The 18,691-nt window shown below is 40.7% G+C and overlaps 2 protein-coding genes across 3 annotated transcripts; one reads left to right on the top strand and one right to left on the bottom strand.

Moving 5' to 3' along the window:
• The first annotated feature begins 284 nt into the window (after positions 1-284).
• Positions 285-3,671, top strand: LOC307017234 (uncharacterized protein). 2 transcript variants are annotated; one of them, XM_079646791.1, is made up of 3 exons: positions 285-574; positions 966-1,309; positions 2,286-3,671. In XM_079646791.1, the coding sequence occupies exons 2-3, from the start codon at positions 1,090-1,092 to the stop codon at positions 2,582-2,584; spliced, it is 519 nt and encodes a 172-aa protein (XP_079502917.1). In that variant the 5' UTR covers positions 285-574; positions 966-1,089; the 3' UTR covers positions 2,585-3,671. The 2 variants fall into 2 exon arrangements, with proteins under 2 accessions (XP_079502917.1, XP_079502916.1); XM_079646790.1 differs by having other exon boundaries at positions 285-616.
• A 1,811-nt stretch (positions 3,672-5,482) lies between these two features.
• Positions 5,483-18,596, bottom strand: farsa (phenylalanyl-tRNA synthetase subunit alpha). Its single transcript, XM_079644806.1, has 13 exons — positions 18,401-18,596; positions 16,727-16,864; positions 14,699-14,797; positions 14,486-14,604; positions 13,463-13,555; positions 11,960-12,088; positions 10,329-10,444; positions 9,683-9,767; positions 9,506-9,605; positions 8,876-9,044; positions 7,713-7,790; positions 7,377-7,491; positions 5,483-5,902 (listed from the first exon to the last, which is right to left on the bottom strand). Exons 1-13 carry the CDS (start codon positions 18,545-18,547, stop codon positions 5,797-5,799), a joined length of 1,494 nt encoding a protein of 497 aa, XP_079500932.1. The 5' UTR covers positions 18,548-18,596; the 3' UTR covers positions 5,483-5,796.
• Between the last annotated feature and the right edge of the window lie 95 nt (positions 18,597-18,691).

The following is an 18,691-nucleotide window of genomic DNA, read 5'->3' as shown; positions in this document are numbered from 1 at the left end:
TTATAGCGCCTGCCTCTTTAAGACAAGGTGTGTGTGTGTGTGTGTGTGTGTGTGTGTGTGTGTGTGTGTGTGTGTGTGTGTGTGTGTGTGTGTGTGTGTGTGTGTGTGTGTGTGTTACTTATACTTTTGGTACTTTAAGTACATTTTGATGCTTGTACTTTTACTTGTATTTCAACACAGTATTACTACTTTTACTTAAATAAAGTATATCAGTGCTTCTTCCACCACTAGTTAAACTAAACTACATTTTAAAGGAGTGTGTTCAGATCTCTAACCAACATTTCGAGACAGTCTAATAACCCTTTACTCTTTGCTAAGTGACTGATTGAATGGCTGATTTCCTGCAGGGCGGCTTCTCGGTAACTGGAGGGTATTAGATTAGGGGATGACGGCGCCATATTTAAGCCTGCTGCGTGGGTGACTGAAAGTGGGCTGAGCCAACAGGTTAGAGACCACCTGCAGACAGACAGAGAGAGGAGCGCTTCATTTCAACACCAAGGACATAAGGGAAGGACAAGTACCGAGAAGAATTATTCACTCAAACCTTCGCATGGATTCTGGGCTTCGAGACAAGGTTGGAAATGCATTAAATATTAAACGCTGGTGATATATGGAGGTAGGTTTGTCTCAATGTGTTTGTGTTAATTTAACAATCAGCTGTTTGGGAATTACTTGTGGATTGTAGTTTTACGTGTGTTGATTTGCTTTTTACATAGAAAATGTGTAAATGTTACAAATATATAGTGCTTTTAATTTAATTCAAATCAAATGTACTGCTTGAGATTATTTGAGTTTATTTTAATTATTCAATTTTTTGTTTTTGTTTGTATTAGTGGAAGGTGTTCTCACATTGACAAATCACATATTTACACTCTTATTGTAGGTCATTTCACACAAATAACAACGAGACAAACCTCCCATATTAATCTAATTATCTGACTTTCTCAATTTCCTTTTTTTTGCAGGTTCTCTTCGCTCCTTTCTGGTGGTTTTTGCTTCACGTGAGGACTTCTACTGTCATGTCTCTGTCCAATTCTAAGTGATAACGAAGAACCAAAAGTCCCCTCTCTGTTGGAATAATCCTTCATCATGAATGTTGCTAACTTCACCACTGTGATCAAAACTGGGAAAGGGATCCCAATTTCCGCCTTAGAAGACCCTCTGTATATTCAGTATAAGCCCCCAATAAAGGACCTGGTGCCCCTTCCTAAGGCGGTGCTTTACCTGCTGATAGCTGTCCTGGTGGTGTTTGGAGTTGCCTATGCTATTGTGGGACATCTCATCAAGGATCTGGCCATTGACATTACAGGTATATTTCATTCTAGAGGACATTTAAGATGTATGCTAATTACAGTTTGGTTTGTTTAACCCATTACTTATTTAACGAGCAAATGTAAAGTGGAATCTATGGGTTATTATAATAATATCATACAAGCTTAGTAAGTTGTTGGTGGTTAATGTGACCAATGCAACACCTGATGCAAGGTATGGAAGCCCATGCAATTACTATAGCATTATCATTTACCATAAATGAATGTGTTATTCGAGGACAACGCAATAATTATATTTTCATTTTCACAAAGTTCAGTGTTCTGATGATGAAAAGGGAAAAGTTGACATTTAATTTTCAAGACCATACCCGTGCTTTTTTTTCTTTTATTTGAAGTTGCATTTGAATATCGTCCATTACAAAGCTATAAAAGTGAACATGGTTACAACATATTTACATATAATTGTCAGTGTTAAAGATGTGTTGTCTGCCACTGGGTAACTGTCAACCATGTCAACGTTGTATCCGTAACTTTTTGCTAACTATGAATCATTTTCATTTAACGTTAATTAACTTGTTAGCCTTAAAGCTAACTGTTAGCATTCTTTACCCATACTTTTAGCCATTGCTATCAAATGCTACCAACATTGCATGTTTAAATTTCCTAATTATAACTAACAATTTTAGCTTCTCCCCCATTTATTTTATACTTTAAGCCAACTATTTCAACAATTTGTTATGTCTTTTAGCTAACTACCCTGTCGATAAGACCAGCATGGTAACCTTTACTATTAGGACCTTTTCCGTTAGCTTGCTATGTTGTCAGTATGTGAATGTATTTACTTTGTTAAATACATGCTTCGTGCAGAATAGCCCCTTGGTGTACATGTAGCCTACCTTTGGCCTAAAATAATGGATTTATGACATTACAACACTACAATTCAGCCGCCATTTATTTATCATATATCATTGGTCAAATGAAATCTATAAGCTAACCAATGTCTCCTTTGTTTAGAGTGTGTTTTGGGTCCGACTGGTGACGAGGAAAAGGACAAAGAAAGCGAGCTTGTGGTCGCCAGCCATCCTCCATCCGTGCATCCGTTCGCCCACAATACCTTCCACGTGTGGGAGCAGGGCGAGGTTCTGATCTCTCTTCCTTACATCGAAAACCCCTCATCCAGCCCGAACCTAATGTCTGCCATCCCATACATCCCATCGTTCTTCCCGCACGCTCACAGCCCAACGAGTCACTATGTGGCTTTTAACAACAGCCCCGGGCCCAACAGGGAGCTCAGCGTGCCGAAGGACTTCTGATGTTTGGGAAAGGACTGTGAGCAGGAAAAAAAAAGCTTTGATGACTTGGCAACCAATTGTTGGGATTACGGCATATGAGACAATTCAAGTTTGTGTTGGTTGAGCATTGATGAGGCTGATAAGAGATGGCTTCTATACGTGCAGAAACCTGCGCTGTGTCTCAATTCGGATACTTCTCTTGGTACATTGCATCTGTACACATGGAAGTTGAGCATGTTCCCGTATAATAATACAAATAGTTACCCCAAACGTTATTATTCCGAATAAACAAGCATCTATAGGGCCAATTGGGTTATTATTTTTAGTCTTAATTTTTGTACGACAGTTGTAGTGATTTAAATATATCCCTCTGGATGTTTAAATATAACTTTTTTGATAAACATTTTGATTTCATGTCTCAAACAGGTGACTATTTAAACCTTTAATTTGTATTTGTACTCTTCGTTTTATGACCCGGTAAGCTAGCTAGCTAGAAACCTAATCGTTTGGGTAGCTAATGATTACAGATTGCTCAATAAACCCCCGACAACAGTGTAGTGGTGCACTTATAAAATAGTGAATAACTTTTGTTTGTATATTGCTGTTTTTAGAAGGGACACGCAATTCTGGCTAGTCGCGCAACTTCTGCTATTAGCCAAGATGGTCGTTGGGGGTGGGAAGTATCCAGCTTTCCAAACTCAAATTTGGACCGTTATGCCACTCACTTATACACTCAAAAGTACAGAAATGCACAAATTGAGACACAGCAGCAGTCTTATGTTGACTATACTCTGTGCCGTTACCTTGTTCATTTGCATACCTAAGACTCTTGTTCACATTCATATCAAGGGAAAAGTCTCCTGAGAACGGGAACCGAAGGAGAAATGGGATTACTGGGGAAGGTCACTGGATATTGTCTGTGTGTGGCTCTGCTTCATAGGGTTATGAATGTGTTAAAAGCAGTTTAATAAAGAGTAGAAAGTGGCTGTAAGACAATATCAAACTGGAGCTCATGTATGTTCAGTGTGAGAGACTGATTTGTGTACCGTCAGCAGGAAAATCTGTATCCTTTCTGTATAAAAAGTCTTGGATGGAAAGTACTGGTGTCTGTTCTGTTTTTTATCGCTCCTAATGTTCCGCAAAAAGAAGGTCAGACTCTTGATGGAGGTTTCTACATTATCTGTAGTAAACAGAGCCACTTCCAACCTGTGTCACCCACTTCGGGAAAAAGGTATTTCAAGACACCGAGGGATTAGTTTAAGGCCGAAGACTTATCAGAGTTCCAGAAACTCAGAGCGTGTACACAACACGACCTAATCCTGCGACCCTTTAATGCAGGTGTCACACGAGCAGGTGGATTCCCCCCTTTGTGGAAATACAGAAGCTATACAAGCGCTGATTATAGCACAAAAACGTGTGTGTGTGTGCGTGGCGTAGCATTACTATACTTGTGGGGACCTAAATCTGTTTACAGTCATGTGTGGGGACTCGCCTCCCTTATGGGGACAAAATGGAAGTCAATGTAATGTCCCCTGAAGAGGTGTGTGTGTGTGTGTGTGTGTGTGTGTGTGTGTGTGTGTGTGTGTGTGTGGCTAGGAAAGTAGGCTAATTTCCCATTTAATCCCAGTTTGTAGTCTTTGTTCTTGGACGTTGACTTGTTAAAGGGGTAAAATCAGAACCTTTTTTGCAGCTACAATCAATTTAAAGAAAAATCCAGATGTCAGGAAAAGTTCCTAGAAAGTTTTGATTATTTTGAAAAACAAGAAATGATTTATTTTTAATTTACAACTCTTGTCTAACCGATGTCAGCTCAGTTCTCAGAGCTCAGTGAGTTAATTTAAGCTGTCTCTGAACTCGAGTCCGGCGCAGATACAGGGAACTTTACTTGGATTTATAATAAGAACTGAATGAAAGGTTTACTGTAATCCCTAAATAACAAACAAAGACATCTTCTTTCCAGACACAACAAACTTAGTACGACGGTACATACAAATGTTCAGTAATCTGTATTAGCGCAAGTCTTCCAGTAAGCGTTAACTTAGAAACGGATTTCTGCTATTTGAGTACATTTCACATTCTAGAAAGCAAAAGCGTATACAACAATCATCTTACTTATTGGACAAAATAAAAGGCAGCTTGTATACCATTTTCTTTGCAGGTAAAACTATTTTATATTATATATGTGAATATATTTAATTCTAAAATGTATCTACATCATGACTTCACTTATAATTTTTTCAATGATGATTTGTTTAATGTAAAAAAACATTAAAAGGTTTTTGTTTTTTTAAAAGGTAATTATGCTAACACTATTAGCATAATTAGTACATTTAACATTAGCAAGTTAGCATTGTAGCTAATTGACTTTTCATCACGCTTAGAAAAGATTTTAAAAATACTTTTAGTTGGCATGAGTAAGTAAAATTTTGAGGTATTCAGAACCAAGTTAGAGTTTGGGTTCCTGGCATACAACTTAAAGGTAGGGTAATTCACTTCAGAAACACTTGTTATATTCCATGGAATGCTCTTAACATCCCGATAGCAATGAATACATTAAAAAAAATGTCATCTGTGGAAGCCGTGGCTCTGTAAAAAGCACGACCAATCATCTGAGCCGGCCCGGCTAAAGTAACTGGACGGCCTACCTGCCTGTCAGCCTTCCTTCTGTGCACAAACTTATCTCGTGCCCTCATTGGTCATGTGCGCGTCCGTGTGTGTTGGAGGAGGGGCTCTGTGAGGAAGTGGCAGATTGTATCCGGTTGTGTATTTTCAATTTCTAGCGCACTCAAGCTGGTTTCTCCATTCTTACCTACCCCACCTTTAAACAACTTGTCAAAAGACTGTCTGGTATATAACCTTTACCTAAAAAGACAGATACAAAACTCTAGTTATGTTTACAACATGGACTCACAAGACAGGTTGTAATGGTTTCTGGAAAAAAGCTTTTTATTGTACCTTCTTCAGACTCCATAATATGCTGTACACATATTTAACTCTGTAGTAACCGGGGTGTTTTTAATAGAAAAAGCAGCTGTTCTTCTTAGCCGCGCACGGAGTACTGAGTTCATACAAAGGCAGCTCCTGGGTGTTAGAAGGTTCCTGAGGTCCGTCTTAAATTACGAATGGAGAAAAACCGACTCTTTTTTGCTTTCAGGCCAACTGTTTTTATTGGCCGAGGTCAACCTCAAAATGTCCCGGGGTCAACAAGGTAAATGATAAATATGGAGATGATCTCAGGACTCCAGGCGACAGATGGGCCCGTCGTAGACCATCTGCAGGTTCACCTTGTGTCCCACCAGCTCTCTGATGTTGTTGATGCCGTATTTGATCATGGTGGGTCTGAAATAGAGAAACAGTTGTTGTTACGCACACCGCCGCCACAACAGAGGCCAGAGTGTCTGTCTATTTCAGAGTATGAGAGGTAAACAACTCAGGCTGAGAGGAAGATGAAAGGATTACTCAGCGTAGCTTAGAGAGGCTCGCTACATGTCTTTTGTCCTAAAGTAAACCTCAAATACAGGTGTAGGAATGGTTTGGTATTTTAGAACTCTTGAAGTCGCTTCTAATTTAAATTATGATTTAAATTCAATGTCAAAAGAATAAAAAAGTATTAATGCTGAGAACCATTAGCATAATTTGGGAATTTAACATTAGCAAGTTAGCTATGTAACTTCCTTTAAAGCCAAACATTAGCCGCCTTTAGCTTAGCGGTGGTGATGTGAAGTCATGTGACCGTGCTGTAGTTCTTTTATAGCCTAACATTAGCCGCCTTTAGCTTAGCTGTGGTGACGTGAAGTCATGTGACCGTGCTGTAGTTCCTTTATAGCCTAACATTAGCCGCCTTTAGCTTAGCTGTGGTGACGTGAAGTCATGTGACCGTGCTGTAGTTCCTTTATAGCCCAACATTAGCCGCCTTTAGCTTAGCGGTGGTGATGTGAAGTCATGTGACCGTGCTGTAGTTCTTTTATAGCCTAACATTAGCCGCCTTTAGCTTAGCTGTGGTGACGTGAAGTCATGTGACCGTGCTGTAGTTCCTTTATAGCCTAACATTAGCCGCCTTTAACTTAGCTGTGGTGACGTGAAGTCATGTGACCGTGCTGTAGTTCTTTTATAGCCCAACATTAGCCGCCTTTAGCTTAGCGGTGGTGACGTGAAGTCATGTGACCTTGCTGTAGTTCCTTTATACTTCAGAAATCATAAACGGGTATAAATATGTGGAGATCATCGTGCTGAACTAAATGTGTAAATCTCATAAACGTGTGTTTGACACAGACATTATTTTCCATGCACCTCTCTATACCTATATTTAAACAAAGTCTATTTGACAATCAGCAGTAACGTGACCATGAAATTACATCTTTATGGTGAGATATATTTTACAAAAAAATTGAGATTAAAACATTGAGTTTTGTGGAATTTAGGTTAAACTAAATCCTTTTTTCAGATTTTTTTCAAAAATGTACTGTTCAGCTGCGCAATACAATTGGGATTATTACTAATTTATGATGCACATTTAAGCAATAAACAGTTTTTGAATCATTATTAATAATAATACAGAACTAAATGTATTGTCACACACACACACACACACACACACACACACACACACACACACACACACACACACACACACACACACACACACACACACACACACACACACACACACACACACACACACACACACACACACACACACACACACACACACACACACACACACACACACACACACACACACACACACACACACACACACACACACACACACACACACACACACACACACACACACACACAGTATTTCATTTACCTCTCCAGAGAAAGGCCCCAGGCGATCACAGTGACGTCCTCAGGGAGACCCATGGGCAGCAGCATCTCCGGCCTGAACACCCCCGAGTTCCCCACCTCCACCCACTTCTTCAGTCCTGTGTGTGAGGAGAGAAATCACACATAAACATTCAGTGGAACTAAACAGCAGGAGAGAGAGAAGTTACAGACGTGTTCATATAGAAAATAACAAAAAGAATGGAATTGAAAACCCCCAAATAACTCAAATGGAACCGACAAAGTTTCTAAACGTTCCTCAAAACTCTCTGGTGTACAGAGATTTAAAGAGGGTCAATGGTCTCGAGGATTTGAACTGTACCTTCGTGGTAGCTGAACACTTCCATGCTGGGCTCTGTGTACGGGTTGTAGGCGGGCTTGAAGCGCAGTTTAGTAATTCCTAGAAGAAGAAGAACAAGGAAGAGGTCAAATGATGTAGTTTAAATAAAACAAATAACCCGTGTCCACATTAAGTGCCTCCTTCATAAAGAAAGAAAGAGCAAGAACCTTCCTGTTGCTGCTGCTAGTGAAAATAACATGTCAAGCAAATATAAAACAGCTCAAATAAATATTGTTTTAAAAACCCTGGAAGCTTTTTTTGAGTCAGACAGAAAGACACTGTGGACACATGGCTTAGTTTAGACAATAATTAACTAGCTAAACTTGTCAAAGTGTGCAAACGTATCAGCAGCTGTATTCAATTCCTCTCAGAGCTAGTTTGAAGCAGTACTACAAATATTTTTTTCCCTCATAATGCCTCAGGGGGAATCAGAGAACCTTTATTAGTCCCTCGTCTCAGAGCCAATGGGATCTCTCCATAGGATTTAGGAAAATAGCTGGAACTAAGCTCTGTGGTTGAGACACATTGACTGATCACGTTTTGTTCTACGACATTAAATCCATCAGCAGTGACCCCACTGGTGATTTCTGAAGAGTTGACGTGTCTGAATGAGAAACGATGGTTGTTACCAAGTGGCTGAATAGGACTACAGAAGTTGTGGAGGTCGTTGTACGTCATTACGCCAAACACGTAAACACTCCTCTAAGTTAGTTTCTGTTCTGCTTGAAAGCAAGTCCCTGCCTCCTGCAGACTGTTCAAACAAACACTTCAACTGAATCTGTAGTTTTGAATACGGATCTGAAGTTGCCGTGACGTTGAAGCAGCGACCCTGCTGTAGTTCCTTTATAGCATAACGTTAGCATTTTGCTTCTGGCGATTAGATTTATGATTAGAAAATTATCAAAGTAGGGTAGACATGTGGATATTATCCGGATGAACAAAATATCAAACACCTTCGTTTTCCACAGACCTTATTTTTTACAATATTCCAAAATCCTATGGAGAAATCCCGTTGCTTTTTGTCGAGGGAACCAGCGGCTTCCTTCTGGGTCGGCCTACAAAAGTACTTCATCGATGCACCTCTCCATAAAGGGTTTCTGATTTTCTGATTATTGAAACGCTCTCATTGGTTCCTCCGTGCTGACCTAGCTTGGTGAAGAACTGGTGCAGGATGCCCATCAGGTCTCCCAGCGTGAGGCCGCGGTCGGCCACCACGCCTTCGATCTGGTGGAACTCGGCCAGGTGAGTGGCGTCCAACGTCTCGTTCCTGAACACCCGGTCGATGGAGAAGTACTTCACGGGGGTGAACTTCTCCTGGGGGGGGGGGGGGGGAGAGAGAGAGAGAGGGGGGGAGAGAAGAGCCTCGTGGTTAATGTACCACCACAATATATATTATCAGAAGTAATGTACAACATAACTGGCATTTTAGAGGCTTATGATGACAAGATTCAACAAACGTCAGGAGAATCTTTACTCTGATAGAGCTCCATCCAAATACTTATCATTTATATTAATACATTTTTAAAACTGTTAAAAAAATGTATTAATTTGTGTCATTTAATCCCTTCTTTGCATCGATTTGTTTTGCAATCTCGCTGCTTACAAAAACGTCCACTTATTGGAAGGATTTAAAAAAAAAAGAAGGAAAACGGAAAGTATAAAACCTGGCTGCATGGATTTGCTTCCGATGACTTTAGATGCTGTGTGTGTGTGTGTGTGTGTGTGTGTGTGTGTGTGTGTGTGTGTGTGTGTGTGTGTGTGTGTGTGTGTCTCACCTGTTGTGCCAGCTTGTACAGCATGCGAGCGCTGACGGCTGTAGTGTGCGTTCGGAGGATGTTCTTCTGAGCCTCCTCGATCTTCCAGTCGTATTTATACCTGAGAGACGTTTAATAAAGATATCACAGATGGCTTTGAGAGTTCAAAGGAGATTTATTTGAATGATTGAGTCTCACCCTTGTGATCCATATCCTCCCTCTGAGTGGATCTTCTTCACTCTCTCCAGGTACTCCAGTGGGAACTCATGAGCGAGAGCAGGGTCTGAAAAGTCAATAATCCTGAAAAGTGACTAAAGCAGTATTATATTCACAGCTCTCTTATTCCTGCACCATGTTATGTATTTGTTAATGTTAGGTACACTCAGGGTATCAGCACATGTTTGAAGTACAAATGTAATGACTTTTAAGATCTTTTTAAGACCTCTAAATGGAAAAAATAATACCAATACAAAAAAATCTAAAATCGTTACTGAGTGTTATTGAATTTGAATAAAGGGAAATATTCAGTGCACATTACAACATGGCTGCCTTCGAATTAACACAAACTGGTATGGCAGTAACCAATGGAAACCAATGGAAATGTAATACTTCCCGTCCTAAAATTCCAGAAATGTTTAGACCTTGAATATCAACAAACAAAATGTAAGACTTTATAAGGATCCGCGGGGACCCTGGGTACGCTGACTGTTGCATATTGGACGCCCTGGAATTGAAGATGTTCATTGCCACCGACTACGTCACAGCTTTGACAAATGAAGCCTTTAGATCTTGAATGTTTGAATCTCAGTGCACCAGGACCAGGAGACAGAGATGTAGAACTCACCGGAGATGAAGAAGGTGTCGTGGGCGTCTCTGGCAGGATGCTGCTGAGGCTGAAACAGAGAGTCGAAGTTCCAGAAGGAACTCTCAATGAAGTTGTTGGTCGGCATCTCTGTGAAGCTGCAGGAAGCACACGTTGGGAGATTACTAAGGGGGCATGCATCACAATGTATCTGTGCTATATCAGGGTCTATGCAGGAATCCTGGAGTCAAATGTAAAACCTTCTTTAAGACCCTTTCCATACATTTTAAGACCTCATCTCCAGATGGAGTTCTAACCGGTTACCTTGGCGACACACTTCATCTCACATTGACTATATGTGACCCGCTCTATCGAAATCGGGTGTTTTGTTTGATTTTAAACAAACAAAGTCTTGGCTTTCAGAATATGAAACTTTTATTTCCAAACTCACGATAAATACATTCTTTAAGCTTGTAAAGGCAAGCTGACAGGCAATCTGCTCTTCCGTAGCGCCGCCCCCCCTCCCTCCGGCTGACATTATAAATGTAAGCGTATAGTAATCATAAATAACACGGCAGGGTCCGTTACAGTTTGTTTTCATCTGATTTCAAATAAACAAAGTCTTGGCTTTCAGAATATTAAACTTGTTTTGGCAAATTCAGATGATAAATACAACTTTGAAGCTTGAGACGGCATAATTACAAGCAGAGAACGGAGTAACTTGACGTCACAGCAGGCATAACAGCCAGTGTTTCTCTCGAGGGTTTTCCCCGGGAAACAAACACAATACACACACGCAAAAATACACACACACACACACACACACACACACACACACACACACACACACACACACACACACACACACACACACACACACACACACACACACACACACACACACACACACACACACACACACACACACACACACACACACACACACACACACACACACACACACACACACACACACACAAGCAGTAATCCAAACGAAAATTTCTTCCCTCCGTAGTATTTTGATCATTTGCTGATAACCAATCAGATCGATGGATTCCAGAGAAGAGGCCACTTTGAAGGCCTTTCTCTCAAAGTGATGACTCGGTGACAGTCATTATATAATGTGACATATTTAGCTTAATATTTGGAGAGCAACAACAATCCTGATGTCATCAGAAAGCTAGGAATCTCCTCTTTCCAGCAGTGTATACAACTCAAAATGTGTCTTCGGGTCAATGCGACTGATTTCGATAGAGCAGGTCACAAATACAGTATTGATTGTCCTTCCTCCTCATCTTCCAACCATTTGGACGCAGACTTGCATTTCCCCATAACGATGTTTAACAACCGGCGTAAACGGACCTTCGCGCTATCAAGCAGTGAGCGTGAGATGTCCTGTTCAGATGACGTCAAATCCAACGGGATGCCATAAATAAACTCCACAGAATCAGACTACACACCTACGCAATGATTACATTCAGGCAGACTGTAGAATACAACCTCTTTGGACAATTTATATACTTATTGAAAACAAGCTACAACATGTAATACCTTGGAAAATGCTGCTTAATACTTTTTAATACCCTTCATTTTCGCTGAATTGATTTATCAACTTTTAATACTTTTTAAGACCCCGCGGACACCCTGTATCTGTGCTTTTGACGGCCCCTCACCCCATCTCCAGGAAGATCTGTCTGAACTGCGTGCGGACCTTCATCAGGGGGTGCAGGTGTCCGCAGTCAGGGGCCACGCCGAGGGCCTCGAAGTTATACGGCTTGAACTTCTTCTCCTTCCAGCTGCCACTGAAACACAGGAACAAATAAAGAAGAAAGACGGCAGGTTTTAATTCTGTTATTTCAAAAACCATTAAATCCCTGCTTGTATTAGCAAAACATTATTACATTTCATATTAAACATTTCTTTATTGTTAAGTATAGAGTACTTAGAAAAGCGCTAAATACATTTTACAAGCCTCAGCATGAAAACCGTTTAAGCCTGTTATTAAATATATTTGAATTATTTCTCATTCCTGAGCATGTCACTACGTATATAAGGAAAGTAAGGCTAGCTTTGGCAATAAAACTCTTAAAAACTGTTTGTCTGCATTCATTTATCATCAGAAAAGCAGCTCAAATATTTCGTTCAGAACCGTCCTGATCCTTTCAACAAGCGTGAATATAAATAAGTACGGGATAATGTGCAGCGAGGCGGTCATCATGGGTAAAAGAACACCCGACAGGCAGATCAGATCAGGAGCCCGACGCCAAGCCACATTCTCAACAAAGTAACAACATGACTCCCAATATTAATTGAAATGCTTTTATGGATTTAGAAAATGTATGTATTGATTTAAATTGACATTCATCCGCTAAGAAAAATAGTCCGTTGTTACCGTTTGAACTAACGTAGCAACGGCAGGAAGGCAGAGCTTTTTGATTACAGATTTGAAAACATCGTTGCTTGCTTTAAAAGTAGCACAACTCATAATGTCAACTCTTGGAAAGTATCTAGATATCCCTGCCCTAATGCCAAAGGAACTGCACACTGAATATGTTTTGCCGTTTGATGTCTATGTCTGGACCGCTGCGTAAAAAGGAGGGTTTCTGCCCCGTTACTTCTCTGCCGTTTTCTTGTCCTAGTTTGAAACAGCCAAACTGTAAACAGTTAAATCGACCGAACCTCTTTCTGCAGATGTGAGCGTCCTTAACAACGGTCAATAAGTCCTTGACAGCGGTCTGTCTGTTCTGGATTAACAACGTGTCACGTGTTCTGGATTGACCAATCATAATCGAGTATTCAACTAAGCCATGTAATAACATCATTTATTATTTAGGGATAGTGTAGGTTAATGAGTCAGTAAGTAATCAGTATACAATTCAAGACGTAAAAATGCCAATTAAATCTAATGCTAATTTACACCCTGCACAGCTCAACCTTATGTCGACAACATGTCATCATTTTCTGTCCTTTTCGGTCACCATCATGTTGTCCTGCCCTGCCTTTAGGACAGAGTCCAAGTCTTTGCACTCGTCCCCTTTTTAAGGGCTGATTTTTCTCTGCGTCTGAGTCTGAGGTCCCGCCCTCCGTCACTGACAGACAGAGGAGGACAGACAGGACACGCCTCATGATGTCATCAACAAACGAAAGAAGCATGATGTCAAAATAAGTGGACTCACTTAGCGATCATCTCAGGAGTCAGCTCCGTCTCCGGTTTGGTGATGGTGGTGCTGAAGCAGCTGCCTTTAGTGATCCAGTACGACTTCACCGTCCTAAACACAGACACGTAACAGAAATCCAAACATCAATACCATTCACAAAGCGCAGTATAGCGTTGGTCAGTATCATTTCTGGCAAACTAACGCTTAAGGCCGTTTTGGTGAAACAATGAAATGTTGATAAGGAGGCTGATTTGTGCTTAGAGAGGTTTTGTAAGATACACTTGTATGTATGACACCTTAAAACGAGGAAATGAAGAACAGCTCGAATAGATTTTCTTTAAAAATAGACTCTTAAAGGGCGCTTGTGATTTTAACGCTATTACAGTGAAACAATGGCGTTTTGTCAACATCAATGGTTTTTGCTTGTTTCTGCTACTAAATACTTTCAGTATGTACAACATAACAGGAGTTACAGAACAAATGTTGGCAACAACAATTACAATCACTTCTGTTCCCACCACCTCGTTGTTGTTTGTTTAATTGCAGTTTCAAATATGATCCAAGACTCATGCTGAGATGTGGAGAGCAGCCACAACAAACCCTCTACTGCCCCCTAGTGGTAGACAGGAGAATCACACAGTCCCCAGCTGTCTGAGGTGAGATGTGGGTTGCAGTCGAATAGTTCAAAAATCATCTCCTATCGTCTTTTCCTAACCTCTTTTCCTTGACCTCTGTGTGAAAAGTCCCAGGGTTAAGGGTTAAGGGATAGGAGAAATCAAAAAGGACTTAGGAAAAGAGACTGCGGTGCTTTGAGAATCGACTGCACTTTCACTATCCGACGTATTTAGGATTTAGGATTTTCATTTCAGTATTTCCAGTGTATCCTAAGCTAAAGGAGGTTATAAAGGAAGTTTCAAAGCTCCTTTCCTATCCTCTGGACTAGAGAATTCGAACAGCTCTTATCATGGCTGCCACTGAGGTACTTCTGGGTCATTTCACTCCGTCAGGAAGGTTCCTACGATAAACTGACCCTGGACTTACACTTCGGAGAGCAGCTTCCTCTTCTTCAGCTCGTTCTTCTCCTTCTCCTCCAGCTGAGAGGTGTTTCCTTTCTGAACCAGAAGCAGTTTGTCTCTCACCTGGTCCTCGATATTCTCCACCTGCACACACACACATACACGTCTTAGTTCAGAATGGGGACTGCCGACCACACAAAGGACATAATAATAATTAAAGACGTGATATGAAACGTACACTCCTGAATATCCTCGGCCCGCCCTCGTGAGTCTTGTCCACTTTGATCCACTTGTTGGACATGGCCTTGCTGAAGCCGATCTTCCCGAAGGACAGTTTCTGCACGGGGACAAACAGAAGTGTTACTGATCATATAAAACAAACAATATGCAGTGTTTTTATAAGTAAAATGATATGTCAAGAAATTAGTTTTTATGCCTGTAAATGTTTCCATAAGCAGATTATATGTAAGAGCTTTTCACCACAAAGCTAATCTTATTGGCCCGGCTTCTTAAGGGGCCATTAGCCGCTTTCACACCAAATACTTTGCCGCACTTAGTGCCAGCACTATGGAACTAAATACAGATCGGGTTCACACCGGAATAAGTTCCCTGAGGGAAGATGACGCAAATGAGCCACTGACGTCACTTCTTCTTCTGCTTTGGGTTTACTGGCAGGCCAGAAACAACTTCACGGCGTATACTGCCACCCGAAGTCCCCGGCCGGAAGTCCCCGGAGTTGGGGACTGGCTTCAGTAGAAGCTGCTGGGACTCCCAGCAGCTTCTACTGAAGCCTCAGAGTAAATCGCCAGAACGCCGACACCTCCTCATCACTCCACCGCTCCCATGTTTTTTTTTGTGTTGCCATAAGTTAGTCTCTCTCCGTTGGTGCGCGGGGCTAATGCTAATGCTAATAATGCTAATGCCAGCAAATACAATGGAGGCTTCACAAAACTTTTCAGAGTTTTACGAGGCGTGGTTTGCAATTCGCCCAGCCAATCGAAAATTGGTACTTTCTTCTCCCCAGGAGAGTCCCACCTCTCTAGCAGGCACTAAACATGGGGGTAAAAGTTCTCTGAACTAAGTTCTCTTTTTGGTGTGAACGCAAAATTCCAGGCACTAACGGAACTAAACGGAAAAAGTACGGGTACAAGTACTCGGTGTGAAAGCGCCTAATATGGATTTTGGGGGGTTTTAAAGAGTATTTAAGGAGCTAAATTAAGTTGTGTTGCCTTCCACAGCTTCGCTTAAGTTCTTGTACTGATGGCTGATAGAGATGTACGATTTTAAGTTTACGACAAAAAGGTATCCTAAAATTAACAAAGACAGAAACTACAATCTAAACAACAAGTTATTTAATTATGTAAATGTTGAACATTAATCGATCAGCGGACTGTCTTATCGTTATATTGAATGTAGATATCCAATTATTTCCTTTTGAGGTGGAATGTAGAGAACCCTTTCTTAGGAGCGAGGTTTGAAAGAGCATTAACAAACAGTAGAGTGGTATCCTGAAGTATACATGTTATAATATACATAGAGGTGACTAAGACTTAGGAAAAGGAGCCATATTTCCTTTTCCTCTACGCCTGAACCCAAACCAGTCTGAATGTCCCCATCCGTGTCAGCCCTGCTTCAGGTCATCTGTATATTTCTTGTAATGCTGTTTATTTCTATTTGAGTTGTTTATTTCTAGTCTTTTAATTTCTCTTATGTACAATGCCTTGTCTTTTTATGCTGCTGCAACGCAAACATTTCCCAAATTGGGATCAATAAAGTACTTTATCTGTTATTCCCCCTGCAGGCCACCTACCAAAAAAAGCATTGGCAGCAGAGCGTTCGTGTTTCAGCGTCATCATCTCACTTTCAGCTGCTCTTGTTGTTGATGAAACCGGTCCGTTAGAAACTACTGTCCATCACATCGTAATGATTACTTCATGAATTTTACTTAACGGACGGTACGTGCTTTGTCCTTGTTTGTCATGCTTTGCTTTCTGTTATTTTGTTCATGTCTGTCTGTGAGACGTTGCTTTTGTCGGGACCCCCTTGAAAACAAGATGGTGCATCTCAAGGGGTTTATTCTAATATTACATTATATGATAGTCAATACTGTGGACAATCCCCACAGGAGCAATTTGGGGTGAAGTGTCTTCGGGGACACAACGACATGCTGACTGCAGTGGGGTTTGAACCTGTGCCCCCCTGATCCCAACACCAACGCACAACCCACTGCACCACACGCCTAATAAATACATTTCTATATATATACCATGAGATCGCTCTGGGGAAGACCCTCCGGAGGGATGGAGCTGAAGACCCTCGCCTCATGGCTGCCCTGCTCAGCGATCTCCGTCCCCTCCCCCGACAGCTCCCAGTGCTTCGAGGAGCGGAGCTCAGCTGAGATCAACTAGAGAGGGAAACAAACATGGCTGTCAGCTCATTTGATTAACACTCAAGTAGAAAAGAGAACTAATGCATTTATGTTTGACTGATATTGTGATTGTGATTCAGGCAATTGGAAGGATCGATCTTTTTTTTTTTTTATCATAATTATTTTTGCATTGAAAATATTATATTAACATTGTCAGGCTCCGAATGTTTAGTTTGTTAGATCTGTAGAATACGATGTGTTGGCCTTTATCTACACCTAAACAATACTTTATTTTAAATGATATTATAAGACGTATTTAGCCTAACGAGTGCTTTCTCCTATTGCAATGTCGTCCATATTGCATTTTAGTAACATTGCGATTAATTGTGCAGCCCAACACAACAGCCAATAATCACCTGGCTTGCTGCATGGAGGAAATTAACTTTGTACATTTAAGTATTTCTTTACTTCAGTAGTTTTGAGGAACCGGTATTTTACTTAATTATTTGAACGTTATGCTATTTACGTAAGTAAAAGTTGTGCTTTTTACACCACTACATTTATTTGAGATGATTAGTTATTATTTACTTTGTAGGTTTATATTAATAATACAAAGAGAATAATTAATGATCGTCTAATATTATGTAAATAGGAAATAAAAAGAGTCATCTCCACCTTTAAAAATTAAAAATGATGTACACATGTATGATTGACATCCAAATATGATCATTCTGCATGAGTACTTTTACTTTTGGTACTTAAAAAGGTGCCCAAAGGTATGTACTTTTACTTAAGAAACACTTGAAATGCAATAGTTTTCCTCATATTTCTTGTATTATTTTACCAGAGGTCGTAGAAGTACTCAGATCTTGTTCTTGAGTAAAAGTAGAAGTACCAGAGTGTAGGAATACTCTGTTACAGTAAAACTCCTGCTTTCAAAATGTTCCTCAAGTAAAAGTAGAAAAGTATTATCATCAAAATATAGTGAAAGTAGCGACAGTAAAAGTAGTCATTGTGCAGATTGGTCCATTTCAGAATAATATATATTATGATATGTTTTATAATGATTGATCATGAAAGTGTTCTCAAAGCTGGTAAAGGTGCAGCTAGTTTGAATGACTTTGTATACTGCAGGGTAGCTTGTGGATTTACTCCAGGTGGAACTAAAGTCTGATTTAACACTTGATTATATTTCACATCATTCATCCACATCTGTAAAGTAACTAGAGGTATTCAATACATGTAGTGGAGTAGAAGTACACCATTTACCTCTGAATTGTAATGGAGTAAAGTACAAAGTAGCAAAACAATGGAAATACTCAAGTAAAGTAAAAGTACCTCCACATTGTACTTAAATCCTAACACCACCATGGCAGCTTAAACAAAAGGAGTAGCTCTACTCATCTCATTGTACCTGTGTAATGACAATGCACTATTCTATTCACTCGTATTTCTACCCTGTGCTTGTTGTATTTGACTGAATGTAACACCACGTTAGTCCATCAGCTCTGACAGTAACATTGCATCATGTTGCAGACCGACTTCGTGTCCCTCTTCTCCCGGGAAACTCACGTCTTCGAGGGCCAGCAGACTCTTCACGGCTCCGATGAGGACCTGGTGATCCACCCCGAGAATAGAGGCTGTTTCCAGGCTGTCCACAACTCCGTCCGCCGCCTCGATCCTCCGGAGGAGAGTCTCCAACAAACCGGCGTCCGACATGTTGGAAACCTGCGAGGACGCAAAGAGACCGGAAGTGACGTTGAGTCTGCAAAGGCCGAAAGCATTAGAGTAGAGCCACGTGGAGAAAGTGGGAACCGATTACCGTAATAACTTTTTTTTGTCATCACATTTTTATTGAGATTA

The sequence above is a fragment of the Notothenia rossii genome, assembly GCF_949606895.1.
Source record: "Notothenia rossii genome assembly, chromosome: 8".
Lineage (NCBI taxonomy): Eukaryota > Metazoa > Chordata > Actinopteri > Perciformes > Nototheniidae > Notothenia > Notothenia rossii.
The sequence above is the reverse complement of the archived record's forward strand: the minus strand, read 5'-3'. Positions and strand labels throughout refer to the sequence as shown.